Source organism: Typopeltis vanoorti, chromosome 26, assembly GCF_054136105.1.
Source record: "Typopeltis vanoorti isolate ZY-2024b chromosome 26, IOZ_Tvanoo_1.0, whole genome shotgun sequence".
NCBI lineage: Eukaryota > Metazoa > Arthropoda > Arachnida > Uropygi > Thelyphonidae > Typopeltis > Typopeltis vanoorti.
This window is the reverse complement of record NC_143574.1, coordinates 32,751,290-32,767,600: the sequence shown is the minus strand read 5'-3', so window position 1 is coordinate 32,767,600 and position 16,311 is coordinate 32,751,290. Positions and strand designations below refer to the sequence as shown.

The following is a 16,311-nucleotide window of genomic DNA, read 5'->3' as shown; positions in this document are numbered from 1 at the left end:
CTAGGCCCACTATTTCTCCACCCTATTTACAAAAGTCTTCATTTTTTTACAAAGCTTCCAAAATCGTGCACCGAGCTTTTTAATGTCTTTTTCCATATGCCACTCATACACTGAGAGGTCACTTCGTCCCAATCCACAGAATAGTTTTAATAGCATGATAAATATTAAATGCTTTCCAGAATTGTGCGAGAGTCTGATAATTTCCTACATTGGCAGAAATGGTTTGTGAAAACGTTCTACATAGATAATAAGCCTTAAGCACTGAAAGAACTCCCTTATCCATTGGCTGGATCAATGAAGTAGTGTTTGGGGTGAGAAACATGACCTTGCTCTTGGGGTGAAGATTGCCAATGTAAGTGGATGACCTGGAGCATTATCTAGAAATAATAAAATTTTAAATTCTACATTATTTTTAGTTTTTTGTGGATGAATATCTGATTTTGCATTTTTTTTTCCAAAACAAAGAGATCTCATCCATGATCTCATCCAATAAATATTTCCTATGAAAAAAAATTATTTTCCTATATAATAATTTTGTCCAATTTCTCCACAAATCCTTGGCAGCCTTCTCATCGGGACTTGCATATTCACCATACATTTTCATATTATGTAACGCAAAATGCTGCTTGAATCTCGTGAAACACCTGGAAAAAGCATTGAATTCATAGTCATAATCGGACCCTGCTTTCTCCTTCAACATGTTGAAGAGACTTAGTGCTGCAACGGTTATGGTTCTATACACTTTTGGTTTAGGTTCTCTATCCATGATGCAAGTAGCTTTTCCCTTTCACCAACAGGACCTTGTCATTGCTTCGTCACTATCATCAATTTAATGGAAGCAGATCCTTTCACAGTCTCCATGATTTTATCCCTATCTTTCAAAATGGTGATCACGGTAGAATGAGACCATCCAAAGTTGTGTGCAATCACATTGACAAGCATACTAACTTCATGTTGCTTTATAACTTGCAACTTCGTTTCAAGATCAATTGCTCGCCTCTTTTTCTTTAATTCTTCACTAGGATTTTTGATTGGGCGTGTAGGGGCCATGATGCACAAAATATTTAACAATAAATACACAAATAACTGATTTCTCAAACACTCAAATCAATAGAGGAACTGTTGAAGACAAGTGCCGATTGCTGACTGCTGAGGGAGGTTACCACTGATTGTGCTGTTGCCATTGCACATGATGCATTGTTGCTAAATAGAAGCCTTTTTACTTTACGCTCGCTTGCATCTTCTTCAAATGTATAGTCTAAAATGTTATTTATTCCCATATGGGATCACGGACGTATCTTCGAATGGACATAACTCAAGCAGACGCAAGTCGAGGGATGACTATATAAGCTTACTCTGGGTTCAGTGTTTTAGAAATGTATGGATTTGTTCTTATATATGAAACACACAGATGTTTGGACTTCATTAGTTGAGACAGGGTATACAATAACAAGGCATCATATGTGTCTAAGAACCAGGTTTCTGTGCACTGTGGCAAATTTTCTATTGAAGAGTGTGGGGAATTGTATGTCCAAATTAACAGTCAGTCTTTGACAGAGAATATAATATAATACAATCATGTGAAAATGTTTGTGAGCAGTTGTGTTATAAGGGATATCATAAATGAAATTAAATTATTGCTGGTGTATGAGTACATGACCAGAAATATTTGAAATAATGAAAATGCTTTGTGTATTTCAAGTCAAACTAATCAAATGATTTGCATTTCCCTTTTCACTCCAAATCAAACAAATATTCTTTAATTCATATATGAATACAAGGCATAGTCAAAAAATCACAAAACATTATTTCAAATTGAGACAGCAGTGTATTTTTCAAATGTGATGCTTGCCTACAGAAGGTTATAAATGTAGATTATCTTAATGCTCATTTATTGGTGTGAAGATTGATTTTATTTCCAAGTATGAGGCCTCCTCCACATGTTGGAGAACAGATATCCTAGCCATTTGGCCAACCAACCAAGCTAGCATGCATGCATGCATGTCTTGGATTGAATGTTTGAATTCCAAAATCATGCATGAAAAGGTAGAGAGATGGTATCATTGATATGCTTATCTTTTCTTGAAATCTGAATCCTGTATTTTAAATACACGTGTCCACTGGCATTGAATTTTTTGTATCGTTTTGTTTTTAGACAGTGAAACATCTCCTTCCAGAACCATATGTAACCAACTGCACCGATTATGTGACAATTTGGAAATCACGGGGTGGTTTTGGTCCCTTATCAAAGCAGGTGAGTGTTTCACATTTAAGGTTACTTTGATTTATTTGAGATTATAATGCAAAAGTATGAAGCCATTACAGTTCTGAGATATTTTAAAATGATAAACATTTTATTGAAAATTAAATATTATTTTATGCTGTCAATAAATTGTCTTTCAATGAATTGTTTTCGATGAATTTTCTGGATGCCATAATAGAGTATTTAATATGGTCGATATTCACAAAATTCTTGGAAACATAAATGTTTATCTTATTTATTTTCCTCGAGGACTTTCTGCTCATCTCTGCAGAGCAGTGAAGATATTCCTTTCACTTCGTAAATATAGCAGACTTCAGTGGAGGTAAAATATTTTTCTTCTGCTGACAGATTTTTGATGGAGGGGGGGTTAGTGATTTTTTGTTCTTGTATATTTTGTTTTGTTTTTTGGTTTTTTTTTAATGGGGATACTAGGTGTTTTGTAATTTTTGATGTTTCACAAAGGAGGGATCAGTTATTCAGTTCCTGGAACGTAATTTTTTTTAGCCTTCTTTTTCTAGAGGTTTGATTTGGAAGTAGGAGGATGAGTGGAGGTACTGATGGCAGGCTGCATAGTGCATCCAGTCCACATCTGGTGGGAAATTTTTAACCATATACAAATAATTTACAAATTCAATATGTGTGACATATGTTAATTATTTTTCAGCAATTTTTGTAGGAAACAAATATTTTTGAACTATCTTAATGGTATTGAAAATCTCAAAAGTAATTATGAAAGAAAGATAAAGCCATATTGCTTCATTTTAGCAATGTAAATTATACAGATATGGAAGATATAAAAAATCCAACATTATTTCAAAGCTGAACATATATATAGATACATTGTAAATATCGAAATTTTGATCTGAGAGCTGACAAGAATACAATTCTCTGACCAGAGTTGCCTTAGCTTGCACTACTTAAAAGACATTAATGCTCCACAAGCATTCATATATTCACTTTTATTAGTGCATTTTGATAAAGGTTTCGAATCCTGCACAAGGATGTGGATGTTTGTGATTGCCTGTAAAAATACTAGTGGTGGTGGTCAGTGATGGATGGCTTTGGTTTAGATGTGGTTAGTTGTAGATGGAGACTTGATAATAATGTACATGGAGATAATTATGTAGATGGAGATTATTATAATAATAATAATAAAGGTCTCACTGCCCTCAGAGCTGTTTCAAACTGGTTGCTTCTCTTCGAATACCAGGTACGAGCAACATATTCAAAAGCGTCCAAGTTCCAAAAACTTGAAACAAGTAACTTTTACAAGTAACACTGTCCCGTATCTGTAAACTTGTCAGTGCCTCAAAGGGGGGGGGGATCACTGTCCCAAATAGCTGACATCTCACCAATGCCTAAAGGGTCATTGTCTGGAAACTGTAAAGTCCTACCTGACAACCAAGTTGAACCTCAGTCCGATACAACCAGAGGCAAGTCTCCCACTACATCAGGCCTTCACACCTTCACTTGCCAAAGTGGCAGACAAAACCACCAAAGCACACTGGTTTACTGTTCATTTGGACAGGCTAGCTTGCCAAAAAAACCTTAAGAGAGCAAAAAAAAAACTCCCATTCAGTACCATAGCCCTATGTCAGAGAGTTGTGTCTTTCATAAGGGAACTCTTGGTCAGTGCGTAATAGAAAGTATCAAAAAAAAGAGTCATATGGCTTCATTTCAGTGATGTCTGGAAACTGTAAAGCTCCACCTCACAACCAAGTTGAACCTCAGCCTGATACAAATTATAAAGAAACAGTGGATGTTAAAGATGAAACATTATTTTAAAGCCGAATATATGTAGAAACTTCAAAAGTTCCAAAATTTTGATATGAGAGCTTATGAGAATACAATCTTCAGCATGGGAGTTGCCTTAGCTTGCACTAGTTATTGGTATTGAATAGGAATTCTTGCTTTTTTAAGGTTTCTGCTTGCTCTATAATGAGAACTAATCAGTTCAAATCAGCTGTCAGGCCAGTGAACTCTCTATCAAAATGCACTAATAAAAGTGAATATACAGATGCTTAGGATGTCGGATCTTTAATATCCACTATTTCCATATAATCTCAAAAACTAATGTGATTATTATGCATAGGAACCTTTACAGAAGACTCAGGGATTCTTTGAGGAAGGGCCATGGAAAGTGTAATTCACTGGTACCTATCATATCTCTTCTTAATAGAATGACCAGTGATGCACGGGTAGTGTTAAACCTTGATAAATGGGAACACTAAAGAATTCCACATCTATAATCGTTTAACAAATAGAAAAATAAGATACAAATTTTTATGTGGGAAAATGCTTGCTTCTAAGTATTTACTATATACATGTGATATAATATAAAATTATCTTAGCATAAAGAAATGAAATTGTAAGTTGTTAGAGGAAATAATAATGTTTTTGATTTTGCAAGGCCGTTAATACTATATAAACTGAACAAAGGTTTACTAAAATTTGTAATACTTATCTGAGGAATGACTTGCATTAAATATTGTGAGCAAAGGTTCAAAGGGCAAAGGCACGCCAACAGAAGGAGAGGTGGCCTCAGGCAGTCGCGTGCTCGCGGCATGTGGCGCAGCATGGTCAGAAGAAAATCGGAAACAAACGGGATGAAGTGAGACCAATGTGGGTGAAGTGCTACGCATTGGGTGAGTTACGATGGTTGCAGTGATTACTGGTAGGGGAGATAGAAATAAAAGGGTTAGGAACCCCCCACCCTCCCCAAACAAAACATAAAATTCTCGACTGCCAGAAACACAGACTACAGTTTAATAATTTAGCCAGATACAGTCATCGATTATCGCAAAATGACCAAGATGTTGGACAATGCCAAGCTGTCCTTCCACACCTTCTCAAAGCCAAGTAAGTAAAACCTTAAAGTGGTCCTTACAGGGGTTGTTGAGGGCATCACAATCAACGAGATCACTGCTGACCTAATCAGTCAAGGCCTGACACCAGTCAAAGTAAGCAGAATGATAAGATCTGACAAAAAGCCAATGCCACTTGTGCTGGTAGAAATAAGCAATACCCAAAAAAGGATATATGAAATTACAGATATCTACAGGCTCAAAATAACAACTGAGCCACTAAGGAAAAAGGCATTGGCAGGGCAATGCTACAGATGCCAAAAGTTCGGGCATGCACAAAAACTGTGCAGAGCTGTATACAGATGTCTGAAATGTGCCGAGGGACACCAGACCAACACCTGCACCAAACCACGCACAATTCCTGCACGATGTGCAAACTGTGGAGGACCTCACCCAGCCAATTACAAAGGATGCCTCAACCACCCAAAAAATCGAGAATCAGCAAGAATTGACCCAGCTCCCATTCGCAATTACACCAAAAGCAAAGAAACAGGTCACCCTTCAGTCCGAAACATATCAACACAGGAAGGAATGAGACCCACAACCATGATTAAAACTTATGCAGAGGCTGCAAGAAATCGCATCCCCACTGCCCATGAGCAAGCAAGCCCAGATTTAATGGCAGCATTAACAGCCTTGCTGTACAACATGATGCAAGAACTTAGCAAAACAATCATCCAGAATCTCACCACCTTCCAGAAAGATACCCCTACAAGGAATCCCAACCACCATAACAGCCATACACGATGAATAAAATATTCAAACCAAAATCACTCAAGATAGTTGCATGGAATGCAAACGGATTGACAAAGTCCTGGAACTGCAAGAATTTGGAACCAGACACAGTTCTGATATCATCTTAATTGGAGAAACCTACTTAAGGCCAGCAAACAACCCAAGAATACATGGCTACACTACATACAGAAATGACAGACTTGGTGCAAGAGGAGGAGGCACTGCTATATGCATCAAAAGCTACCTAAATCACAACACAATACCCATCCCAAAACCAGGAACCTGGAAGTAACCGGAGTGGACGTACATACCAGCAATGCCAGCAGCATAAAAATTTATGCCGCTTATAACCCACCAAGCATACCTATACTGACAACAGATCTGGACTCCATCCTAGGATTCAATGACTCCATTATCATAGCAGGGGATCTCAATGCAAAACACACATCTTGGTTCAGTTCATCAAACAACACCAAAGGCACCACGCTATTCAACTATGCAATGCTCAAATCTATGGTTGTGGCTGGTCCCACCGAACCTACCCACTACAGCCCTACAGGCAGCTCAGATGTGCTAGACATCGCCATTCTTAAAAATATTAAATACTAATACCAACTGAAAACAATAAACGAACTTTCTTTGGACCACAATCCCATAGTGCTCCAGCTAGGATCATCAGATCCACTCTCCCCTCCACACACACATTCATACCATGGGGCAAGCTAGCAAAGGTCCTCCCAGAGCATATCGGTCCAGTTCCAATCATCCGCAAAAAGGAAGAGATAGACACAGCGGTAAACAGTTTAACCAGCCAAATCCAGAAAGCAATGGAAGCTGTCAGGCAAACCACATTCTACCACCCAGCCAACCACATCCCAGAGGAAATAATGGATCTAATAAGAGCAAAGAATAAAGCCAGAAAGTGATACCATAACACAAGAGCCCCCACAAGACAAAAGAGCATTGAACAACCGAAACATACAGGTCCGAGAGGCTCTTCAAAAACATAGAAACCAAAAATGGTAAGACAAACTGACCAACATTAATGCTGAAGATCACTCTGTCTGGAAATTTCTAAGAACCATCCACACCAAACAACAAATCATACCCCCATACAAACCAAGAAAGGAACAGCACACAGAGATAAAGAGAAAGCTGAAGCACTAGCAGATAAATTTGAATCACAGTGCAATCCATCTTATACAAACTTAAACAGCAACCTTATATACAAGATACACGACCAGGTTAAGACAACCTTACAACTGCAGAAAGATAACTCAGAACCCATGACTGCCACCATTCCAGCAGAAATAATAAACATCATAACCCATCTAAATAGCAAAAAGGCTCCAGGCCCAGATGGCATAAATAACCGAATAATAAAACTACTCCCAAGAAAGGCCATAGTACATCTCGTCAACATAATCAATGCTATCCTCAGATACCAGCATTTCCCCACAGCTTGGAAGATTACAATATCATACCATTGAAGCAGCCAGGAAAGAACCCCCAACACCCTGAAAACTACAGCCCAATCAGTTTGTTACCCAGCCTCGGAAAGGTGACCGAGAAAGTGATACTCACAAGGCTTCAAGCGGAAACAGACAAAAGGGGAATTATATCAAATGAGCAGTTCGGCTTCAGCAAGGGCCACAGCACAGTCCAATAAATACACAGGCTATTGGAGATCATCACAAAAAGCTACAACTGGAAACAACACACAGCTGCCATCTTCATCGATGCAGCGAAGGCATTCGACAAAGTTTGGCATCAAGGCCTTCTGTACAAATTCATAAAATTTAACATTGCAGTTAAGTTAACGAAAATCATCCACTCCTACCTAAAAGAAAGATATATGCAAATAAAACTCAATGAAACACTATCATCCAGACGAACGGTATCGGCAGGCATTCCTCAGGGCACACTTCTGGCACATCTCCTGTCCTGTTCTCAATCTTCATAGCAAACATCCCTCTGAACCCAAGAACAACAACCACTACATTATATGCAGTCGATACTGCAATACTGGCAAGATCCATGAGTCCAAATCTGGCAATTAGAAAACTACAAAGCAGCATTCACATAATAGAAAAATGGCTGGCAGACTGCAGGATCCAAGTAAACCGCGAAAACATTCAGCCGTACTGTTTTCCAGAAAGAGAGTCTACAACATGGATGACATTCACCTCTTAGATATCAAGATCCCATGGCAGAATGACATCAAATATCTCGGAGTAATACTCGATAAAAAAAACTCAACTTTAGCAATTACATAAAGCACACTGCCTCAAAGACATCGAAAGTAATCGCCCAGCTCTACCCTATGATCAACAGGAAAAGCAAACTGGACACACAAACCAAGCTTCTCATCTACAAAATTGTAATATGCCCGGTTATCACATATGCACCCCCCGCATGGAGTCATACCACGAATACAAACATCCAAAAACTACAGAGAATTCAGAACAAATGCCTGAGGATGATCTTAGGCGTCACTTGGTACATCAGAAACTCACAAATCCATAGAGATCTTGCTGAGAGATTCTTTGCCACAACAAGCAACCACCCAAACCTGTTGATCAAGGAAGCCTCAGAATATAACAAAGAGGAAAGATACAAGCACAAAAGGCCAAAGTCCATCCTACGTCCAGCGCTAAACTCACAGCCATCACGTGGTGAGCTTAAAGCTCATTAAACAATCCTTTCAAAATACTCCCTTAACACACAAAGGGGAAAACAAAAAGCGTCTTTGCTTCACCCATCCAGCCAGTAATGTTATACGTTATACCCCTCCCCCCCTCGCTCGCTCTCGAATTTTTTTCCTTGGCTGGTGATCGGAGGTCGCCTGGGAGATAGAAAGTTGCATGGAGGAGCGGCTCGGACTAGGAACAGCGGTAAGCTATGCTCAGAGTCCAGTGAGAGGATAGCAAGAAATGCTGTCCAAGTACTAACAATGTAATAAGCTCCTGGTCATATGATGAAGGAGTTCATCTCCGCCCGTGTATCCGCAGTCCTTGGAAGCACTCAGCGTCTAGGTGGAAGACATCGTGAAGGAGAAATCACCCAATGCCACAGTTATGCCTGGAATAAGTCAGTCATGCCAGAATCATGTGAATTTTCAGAATGATCGGAGGATCCAAGGTACCTCGCCGACTAAGTGAACAAGAGGGAAGATCGATTGAAGGAAGGCAGTCCAAATTGAAACAGCAAGTATGAAAAGCCTTAGTGTATGGTAACGTTAAATTTTCCTTTGTCTGTGTTATGTGTGTAACTTACTATGGTGTTAAGTTAAGTGAAACTAAGAGACATTAAGGATTGAGGACTTTGATTTATTTAGAGCATGGCCATAGCATTAAAACAAATGAAAGTACAGTGAGTTAGCTGATATACAGGTTAATTTAATGTGTGTATGTTTTAGAGAAAGCTGAGATGAATTAGTCTGAGTAACAAGATGTATGATGAATGTTTAATGAGAAAATATTACTTTAGAATAACCATATTTGTGAATGATTTATTAGGAATGCTGTTTTAATACTCTGGATTCATTAAGAATGCATGTAATCTTATCTGACTAGTTTTTGAATTTAGTACGAATGTTAATTGTATTGTAAATGTGTTCATATGCTTAATAAACCTTTGCTATTTTTAAACCTAAGTGTCTGAGTTCTAGAATCCGATGCACCACTTGTAAAAAGGTTCGAACCAGAGCAGGGAAGAATAAGTCACATTGCGGGTCACGACTGCGAAATCGATAGTCACTTGTGCACGTCTTGAAATCACTTCTTGGTTAAGATAACTTTACTTAATCTAACTGTTTTAGGTTGCGCAGCAATAAAAAAAAAAATTCCTAGAGCTCTATGAGAAGACAGATTTCAAGAACTTTGCCACTTAGGTTTTGGCTCACTCCTGAGGCAATCTCTTTGTGTCTTGGAGATACCACGTGACTCTTTAGGGAAGATCGGAAGTATTGAACAAAAAATTAACAAAAAATTAAGAGATTGGGACACAACATAAATGGCACAGCCAGTAGGATTGTGAATTAAGATAAAATATATATATATAAATTTCTTTTCACAAGCAAGTAGGTTTCAGATTTCAGAAAAAAAAAAAAGGGAATATATTTTGAAAAAAAATTTTTTTTTGTCTTGAAGATAGAAAATATTGAATTTTGAACTTAGTATTGAAAGATTGTGTTAACTTAGATCGCAACTATGCCTACCCCAAATAGCAGTTCAGGTGAATGACAAAGATTTCTTGAAGTGCATTAACCCCAACAAGTGTTTCCTCAATTCTCAGGGGAAGAAAAGGACTATGTAATGTCATTTTTTTTATTATATAGAGGAACTAAGAAAGGCTGGGGTATGGTCCGATTTTCAATTACTGGTCCTTCTCCGGAGCAAGTTGAGAGGAAAGGCCAGGACTTTCCTATACTCCTCTTCCATTCTGTAGGAGATTTTGGAGTACTCCAAATTCAAAGAGGTCCTGATTTCTCAGTTTTCAAGATTGAGAAGTCCAAGACCAAAGTTATGGAAGTTCCACAGATGTTCTCAGAAGAATAGGGAGCATGTTTCTGTGTTTCAAAACCGATTGCTAACGGTGGCTAGTACATTGAGTGTCTCCAGTGAGGAAAGGCCCCACGTGGACTGGGCTGACTTCCAGAAATGTCAACAAGGGATCAGACAAGAACTGAGTGAAGCTGCGTTCAATAAGAAAATATCGAACCTAGATTATAATGCGGTTATAATCTTGGGGATATCCGTCCCACAACTGTTCCTGGTCTTGTCAACTTAGTTGATGATGATCACAGCCTATTCAGGTAGCATGAACACGAAAGGGAATGCAAGGAAAAGAAGGAAAAGTCAAAGAGTTAGAAAGGGAATGAGGGTGCCTGCAGCAAAGCGATCAATAAACTGACAGAAGCCTCTTCTGAGATATGTAATGTACGATCAATTGTCAAGCAAGAAGTGAAACTTCTTCAAAAACCAGTCATAGAGAGATTGGAGGAAATGATGAGACAAATGAGAACCTTGTCCCTAATGAACCATGAGACTAGTGGCCTCATGACTGAAGATACCACAAGGATAATCAGAGAAGAGGTAGAAAATTTTCAGAGGCCCCTCTTTGATAAACTGGATATAGTAGTGCAGAAACTGTATCATTATATCCATTGAACAAAAAAAATTAACAGTTTAAGAGATTGGGACACAAGTAGTACCCGCTGACAGCTTATCCATTTATTCACTACATAACATGAAAAGAACTTGGATCTAACATGCTTCTTGACCACAACCTTATCCAGCTTCCAGAGATAACTGCAAGTTCTTCCTCTACATGCCATGAGCTACAAAATTTTCATTGTATCAATTCATTTTCCAAAATTTTCATTGGAGAAGCTTGTGAGAACTAGGATCCAGAGTTTGGTTGATAACAATGGTATTATCTATGATGGACAGCATGGATTTGCTAAAGGGAGGTCATGTTTTAGTAATCAACTTACTTATTACAAAAAAGTGACTGCTTCCTTGGACAGAGGAAAAGGATACACAGTAATATACTTGGATTTCGCAAAAGCTTTTGATAGATTACCTCATGATAAGTTGACAGTTAAACTAGAGCAGATGGGGTTGGATATTAGATTAGTGCATTGGATTGGAGACTGGCTATCTGATAGGTATCAACAAGTTGTGTATGGGGGTGTGCTATCCAGGAAAATGAAAGTCACTAGTGGAGTGCCTCAGGGGTATGAGATAGGTCCTTTGCTGTTTAACTTATAAATTAATGATATAGGTGAAGATTTGAATGGAGATATTCAGTTGTTTGCAGATGATGCAAAGTTGGAATGAATCGTGAAGTGTAGTGAAGATGTTGATGGGAAGACTTGAATAGATTGAGTGATTCGGCATGGAAATTGGGATGTAAGTTCAATGTTACAAAATGTAAGGTTTTAAAATCTGGAAAACAAAGATGGGATGGAGAATTTCTGCTTCGTGAGACTATATTGTTGGAGGTAGAGGAAATAAAAGATCTGGGGGTGATAGTGGATAAGGATTTAAAATTTAGGGGACACATCGCCAAAACTGTGAAGACAACACAAAGGCTTCTGGGAATGATGCGGAGGACACTGACGTGTAGAAGTATGGAGATTCTTGTTCCATTGTATAAGGCTCTGATTAGGCCACACATGGATTATTGTGCCCAGATTTGGTCACCGGGTTTTCAGAAGGATGACGAGATGTTGGAAAGGGTCCAAAGGCGACTGACTAAGGTAGTTTCTGACCTCTGGAATGTTGAGTATGAGGAAAGATTGAGAAGATGTAATTTGCAGAGTCTGGTGGAGAGAAGGAAAAGGGGAGATATGATAGAGACCTACAAAGTTGGTAAGGGGTTGTTATAGGATCAATGCTGGAGAAGTTTTACAGAGAATAGTGGGAGATCCAGAGGTCATCCCTGGAAACTGTATAAAGAGGGCGTGAGTAGGGGAGTGAGAGGCAGGTTTTTTTCGTGCAGAGTTGTGAATGATTGGAATGCCTTGCCTGAGAGTGTGATGTCTGCAAGGAGTTTGAGTGTGTTTAAGACACGGTGATGAGCTGTGTGTGTGATAAAAGGACCTCTCAGATGAGCCTTTGACCCCATAAGGTCTTGGGGTGGTAATAATAATAATAATAATACTTCTTGAAAAATCACTTACTTTAGTATAAGTATCTATCATATCTCATCTTTTCCTTTTACTTTGCAATCATCAATTCGCATTAATATAATATTGATTCTGCAGTGCTTTCTGCCAAATTTCACAACCTAGCTTTAGAAACATTAAACAGACATTCAATGGTTTACTATAATGATTTGGTATCAGAAATGTCCATTGTCATCAATATTCCCTGTATTTTTTTTTTTTTTACAGCTGCACAGATCTGCTGTTCTGAGTAGAAAATATTTACATGACTGATGACTGTATATGGCACTTTAAAAGTTTTTTTTTTTTTTTTTGCAATGACATTTAATGACGTAGGCTTCATACAGGACTTTGAGTCTATCTCACATAACTTCAGCTTTCTGTTCTTAGATCATCATCATCATCATACATATCAAGGATTTAGGCCTAGTATGGCCTGTTCCGGCCTTAGAAGTCATCGTTTAAGAGGACGTCCTGGTTTTCTTTTCCCTAATGGCTTGTACTTTAAGGCTTGTTTTGGTAATCTTTCTGTTTTCATTCTTTGAACGTGTTCCATCCATCTATGTTTATATTTTTTAATTTTTTGAATTACTGGTTCTTGGTTTAATTCTTTTATAATATCTTCGTTTCTTTTGTGATCAAATAGGGTATACTTTGCAGTTTTTCTCATAAACTTCATTTCTGCTGTTGTTAATCTTTGTTTGTCTTTTTGTTTTATTGTCCAGATTTCGCTTCCATACATTAAGACCGGTAGGGCTAATGTATTGTATACTTTTAGCCTGGTTTGTTTTTGAACTAGGTTTGGTTTAAATATAGAGTTAATTACTCCTGTTATTTTTAAATATTTTGCAATTTTTATGTTTATATCTTTTTCATTTTCATAAGTGATCATACATCCTAGGTAGTTAAATGAATTCACCTGTTCTAAGATCTTGTTATCTAATACTATTTTAGTTCTTGCTGGATCTTGTCCTTTAGAGGCCATAGTTTTTGATTTTTCCGTTGATATTATCATACCATAATCTTTGGATATCTCATTTAGATTTTAAATAGTTTTCTGTAAGTTATCTTCAGAATTTGTAATTATTATTTGGTCATCTGCAAAGAGGAGAGTGTTTAAGTTAACTGTAGGTGAAAGTTTAATTCCTTGATGTAAATTTTTACTCCATTTTATTATTATTTCATTTAAGTAGATATTAAAAAGAGTTGCTGAGAGGGGACATCCCTGTCGGACCCCTTGGTTTATCTCTTGTGTATATGATAGCTCGTGATTTAATCTTATTCGTATTTGATTATTTTCATATATACTTGTGACAGCTTTTAGGATATTATTTGGTATTTGTCTTTCTTTTAATATGTTAAATAATATGTTTCTTTTAACTTTGTCAAATGCTTTTTCAAAGTCAATAAATGCAATATGTGTTTCTAAATTATATTCTCTTCTTTTCTGTATTATTAAATTTAGGCAGAAGGCTGGGTCTATACATGATTGTCCTTTTCTAAATCCATTTTGTACCTCTAGAATAAAGTTTTCGGAATATTTCATTAGTTTGTTATTTAAGATTCTGCTATATATTTTGTAACATGAATTTAGTATACTGATACCTCTATAGTTTTTAGGGTCATCACTATTACCTTTCTTAAAGATAGGAATCACAATTGCTTTTTTCCATTCTATTGGGGGGATACCAGTTGAGTAAATTTTATTTAAAAATAATAAGAATCTTCCTTTGAATCTTGTTTCTGCGTATTTATATAGTTCTGAACCTAGCTTATCTTCTCCAGGTGATTTTCCGTTTCTTGTTACTTTCAGGCTGATTTCTAATTCTTCTTCAGTTATTTCCTTTTCATTTTCGTTAATTGTTTGCCAGTTGTCTTTTTTAAAATATTTGTCTGTCCACAGTTCTGTGTAGTAATTTAGAAATTCTTCTAATTTCAATTCAGTGTTTAATTTTATGTTTTCTTTGGTATCTGTATTTAGTTGTTTCAAAATCTTATATACATTGGGTCTTATTTTATATAAATCATGTTCTAAATAGAAACAAATTTATTCCATGATTCTCTATGTCTTTTTCTGACTTCTCTTTTAGCTATGGCTCTTATTCTTTTATATTCTATTTCATCTAATCTTTTACTGCTTAACCATTTGTGATAGGCTTCTTTTTTCTTTTTGATTATTTCTTTGATTGTATCATCCCAGATCTTCAGTTTTTTTCGTTTATTGAATTTTTTGGTCTTTCCTAAGCTTTCATTTGCTGCTGCATTTAGTATTGCTTTTATATTAAGCCATTCTATTTCTATTTCTTCATTTTGTTTTATTTTATCTAGATACTGGTTAATTCTTTGTTCATATAGCCATTGTACATTTGTGCCATTCAATAGTCTAGTTTTATAAACAAATGTTTCAATTTTTCTTTCTGTTCTTGTTACTTGTAGCCATTTAGGTGGTAATCTTAATTTTATTTTAACAAGGAAGTTCTGTTCTTAGATGAATCTAGTAAAGCTCTACTCTGATGCAAGCAGCAAATCTAAAATTCTTGATCCTCATGTTTGATCTACTACACATTTGTCTTCAGGAATTCCAGAAATTTGATGCTTTCCAGATCTATGCTCCAGTTCCATCGTTGCTTACCAAATTTCAAAACCTTGCACTTTGCAACATTGAACAGATAGTGCCACTTACCTGTCTTTTTATACAGTCTATTTAGGTTTGCTCTTAGGCCATATCTGTTTGACTGTGCATTGTTCTCCCCAATTTTGCATCATCTTCAAACATTGCATATCACATGTTGAACAGATCTCAATATCATTAATATACAAGTAGAATAACAATAGTCTTAATACTGCAGTACACCACTAGTAACTTTCCTCTTTTGGGATACTGCACCTCCATATACAGATTTCTGATACCTATGTGACAGTCATTCACTGATCCAACTCACCAGTCTGTTATCTAATTCCATTTCAGTTTATTTACCATCTTGTTTCAGCAATCTATCAAATGCTTTTGGAAAATCTACATATGCCACAGTATACATACATTTCACTTCTTTTTTTTAACGTGGTTCCCACCCACAAAAAGTTTATTTCAAACCTATAGCACATTTGTTTCTTGGGTGGGCTGAGAATTTTTTTTTTCCTTTTTTTTTATCAATTTTATATATTTTTTTTAATTTTTTACATAGTCTGGAAACCCTACTCTAGAGGCCAAACGTAAAACTTTTTCAAGTCCCTTTAGGCCTTCAATAGTGGGATGCTGGTCTTACACCTGGTGATGAAATTCATCTCCCACCTAAAGTTAATCACAAACACTTTGTATGTCGATGCCCATATTGGGATACCTTCTCTCCAATGAACACAACCTGTTCATTGGAGAGAAGGTATGCTATCCACTCAGCCAACCAGGTCAGTATTGTCCAATACATTCATCACCTTGTTATGGTACATAAGTAAGTTGGAAAAACATGATCTTCTTTTAACAAACCCATGCTGACAATCACATAGGATAGTACTGTTATCAACCCATATCTTTATCCTAGTTCTCATTAATTACTTCAGTACCTTAACCACAACTCCCAATATACAAGTAGCCTACAATTTGTAGCCACAGACTTGTAGCCATCATCACCTTTATGCAGTGGAACAATTTTTCCTTTAGTCCACTCTCCTTGGACCCATGCTGTTGTAAGACTTATTAAAGATGCATGCTAATTCTACTGTGAGCTCCCTGTAACATTCCCTTAAGTGGTGATATGTCAGCAAATCCTATTTCCTTA

At 37.0% G+C, this 16,311-nt stretch overlaps 1 protein-coding gene across 1 annotated transcript in view; it reads left to right on the top strand.

Moving 5' to 3' along the window:
- Positions 1-16,311, top strand: part of LOC150092466 (uncharacterized) — a 268,877-nt gene that overhangs the window by 41,956 nt on the left and 210,610 nt on the right. Inside the window, exon 2 of the mRNA XM_090414869.1 lies at positions 2,156-2,254. Within this exon, the coding sequence (XP_090270995.1) occupies positions 2,156-2,254 (99 nt within the window). The remainder of the gene's footprint in view (positions 1-2,155; positions 2,255-16,311) is intronic.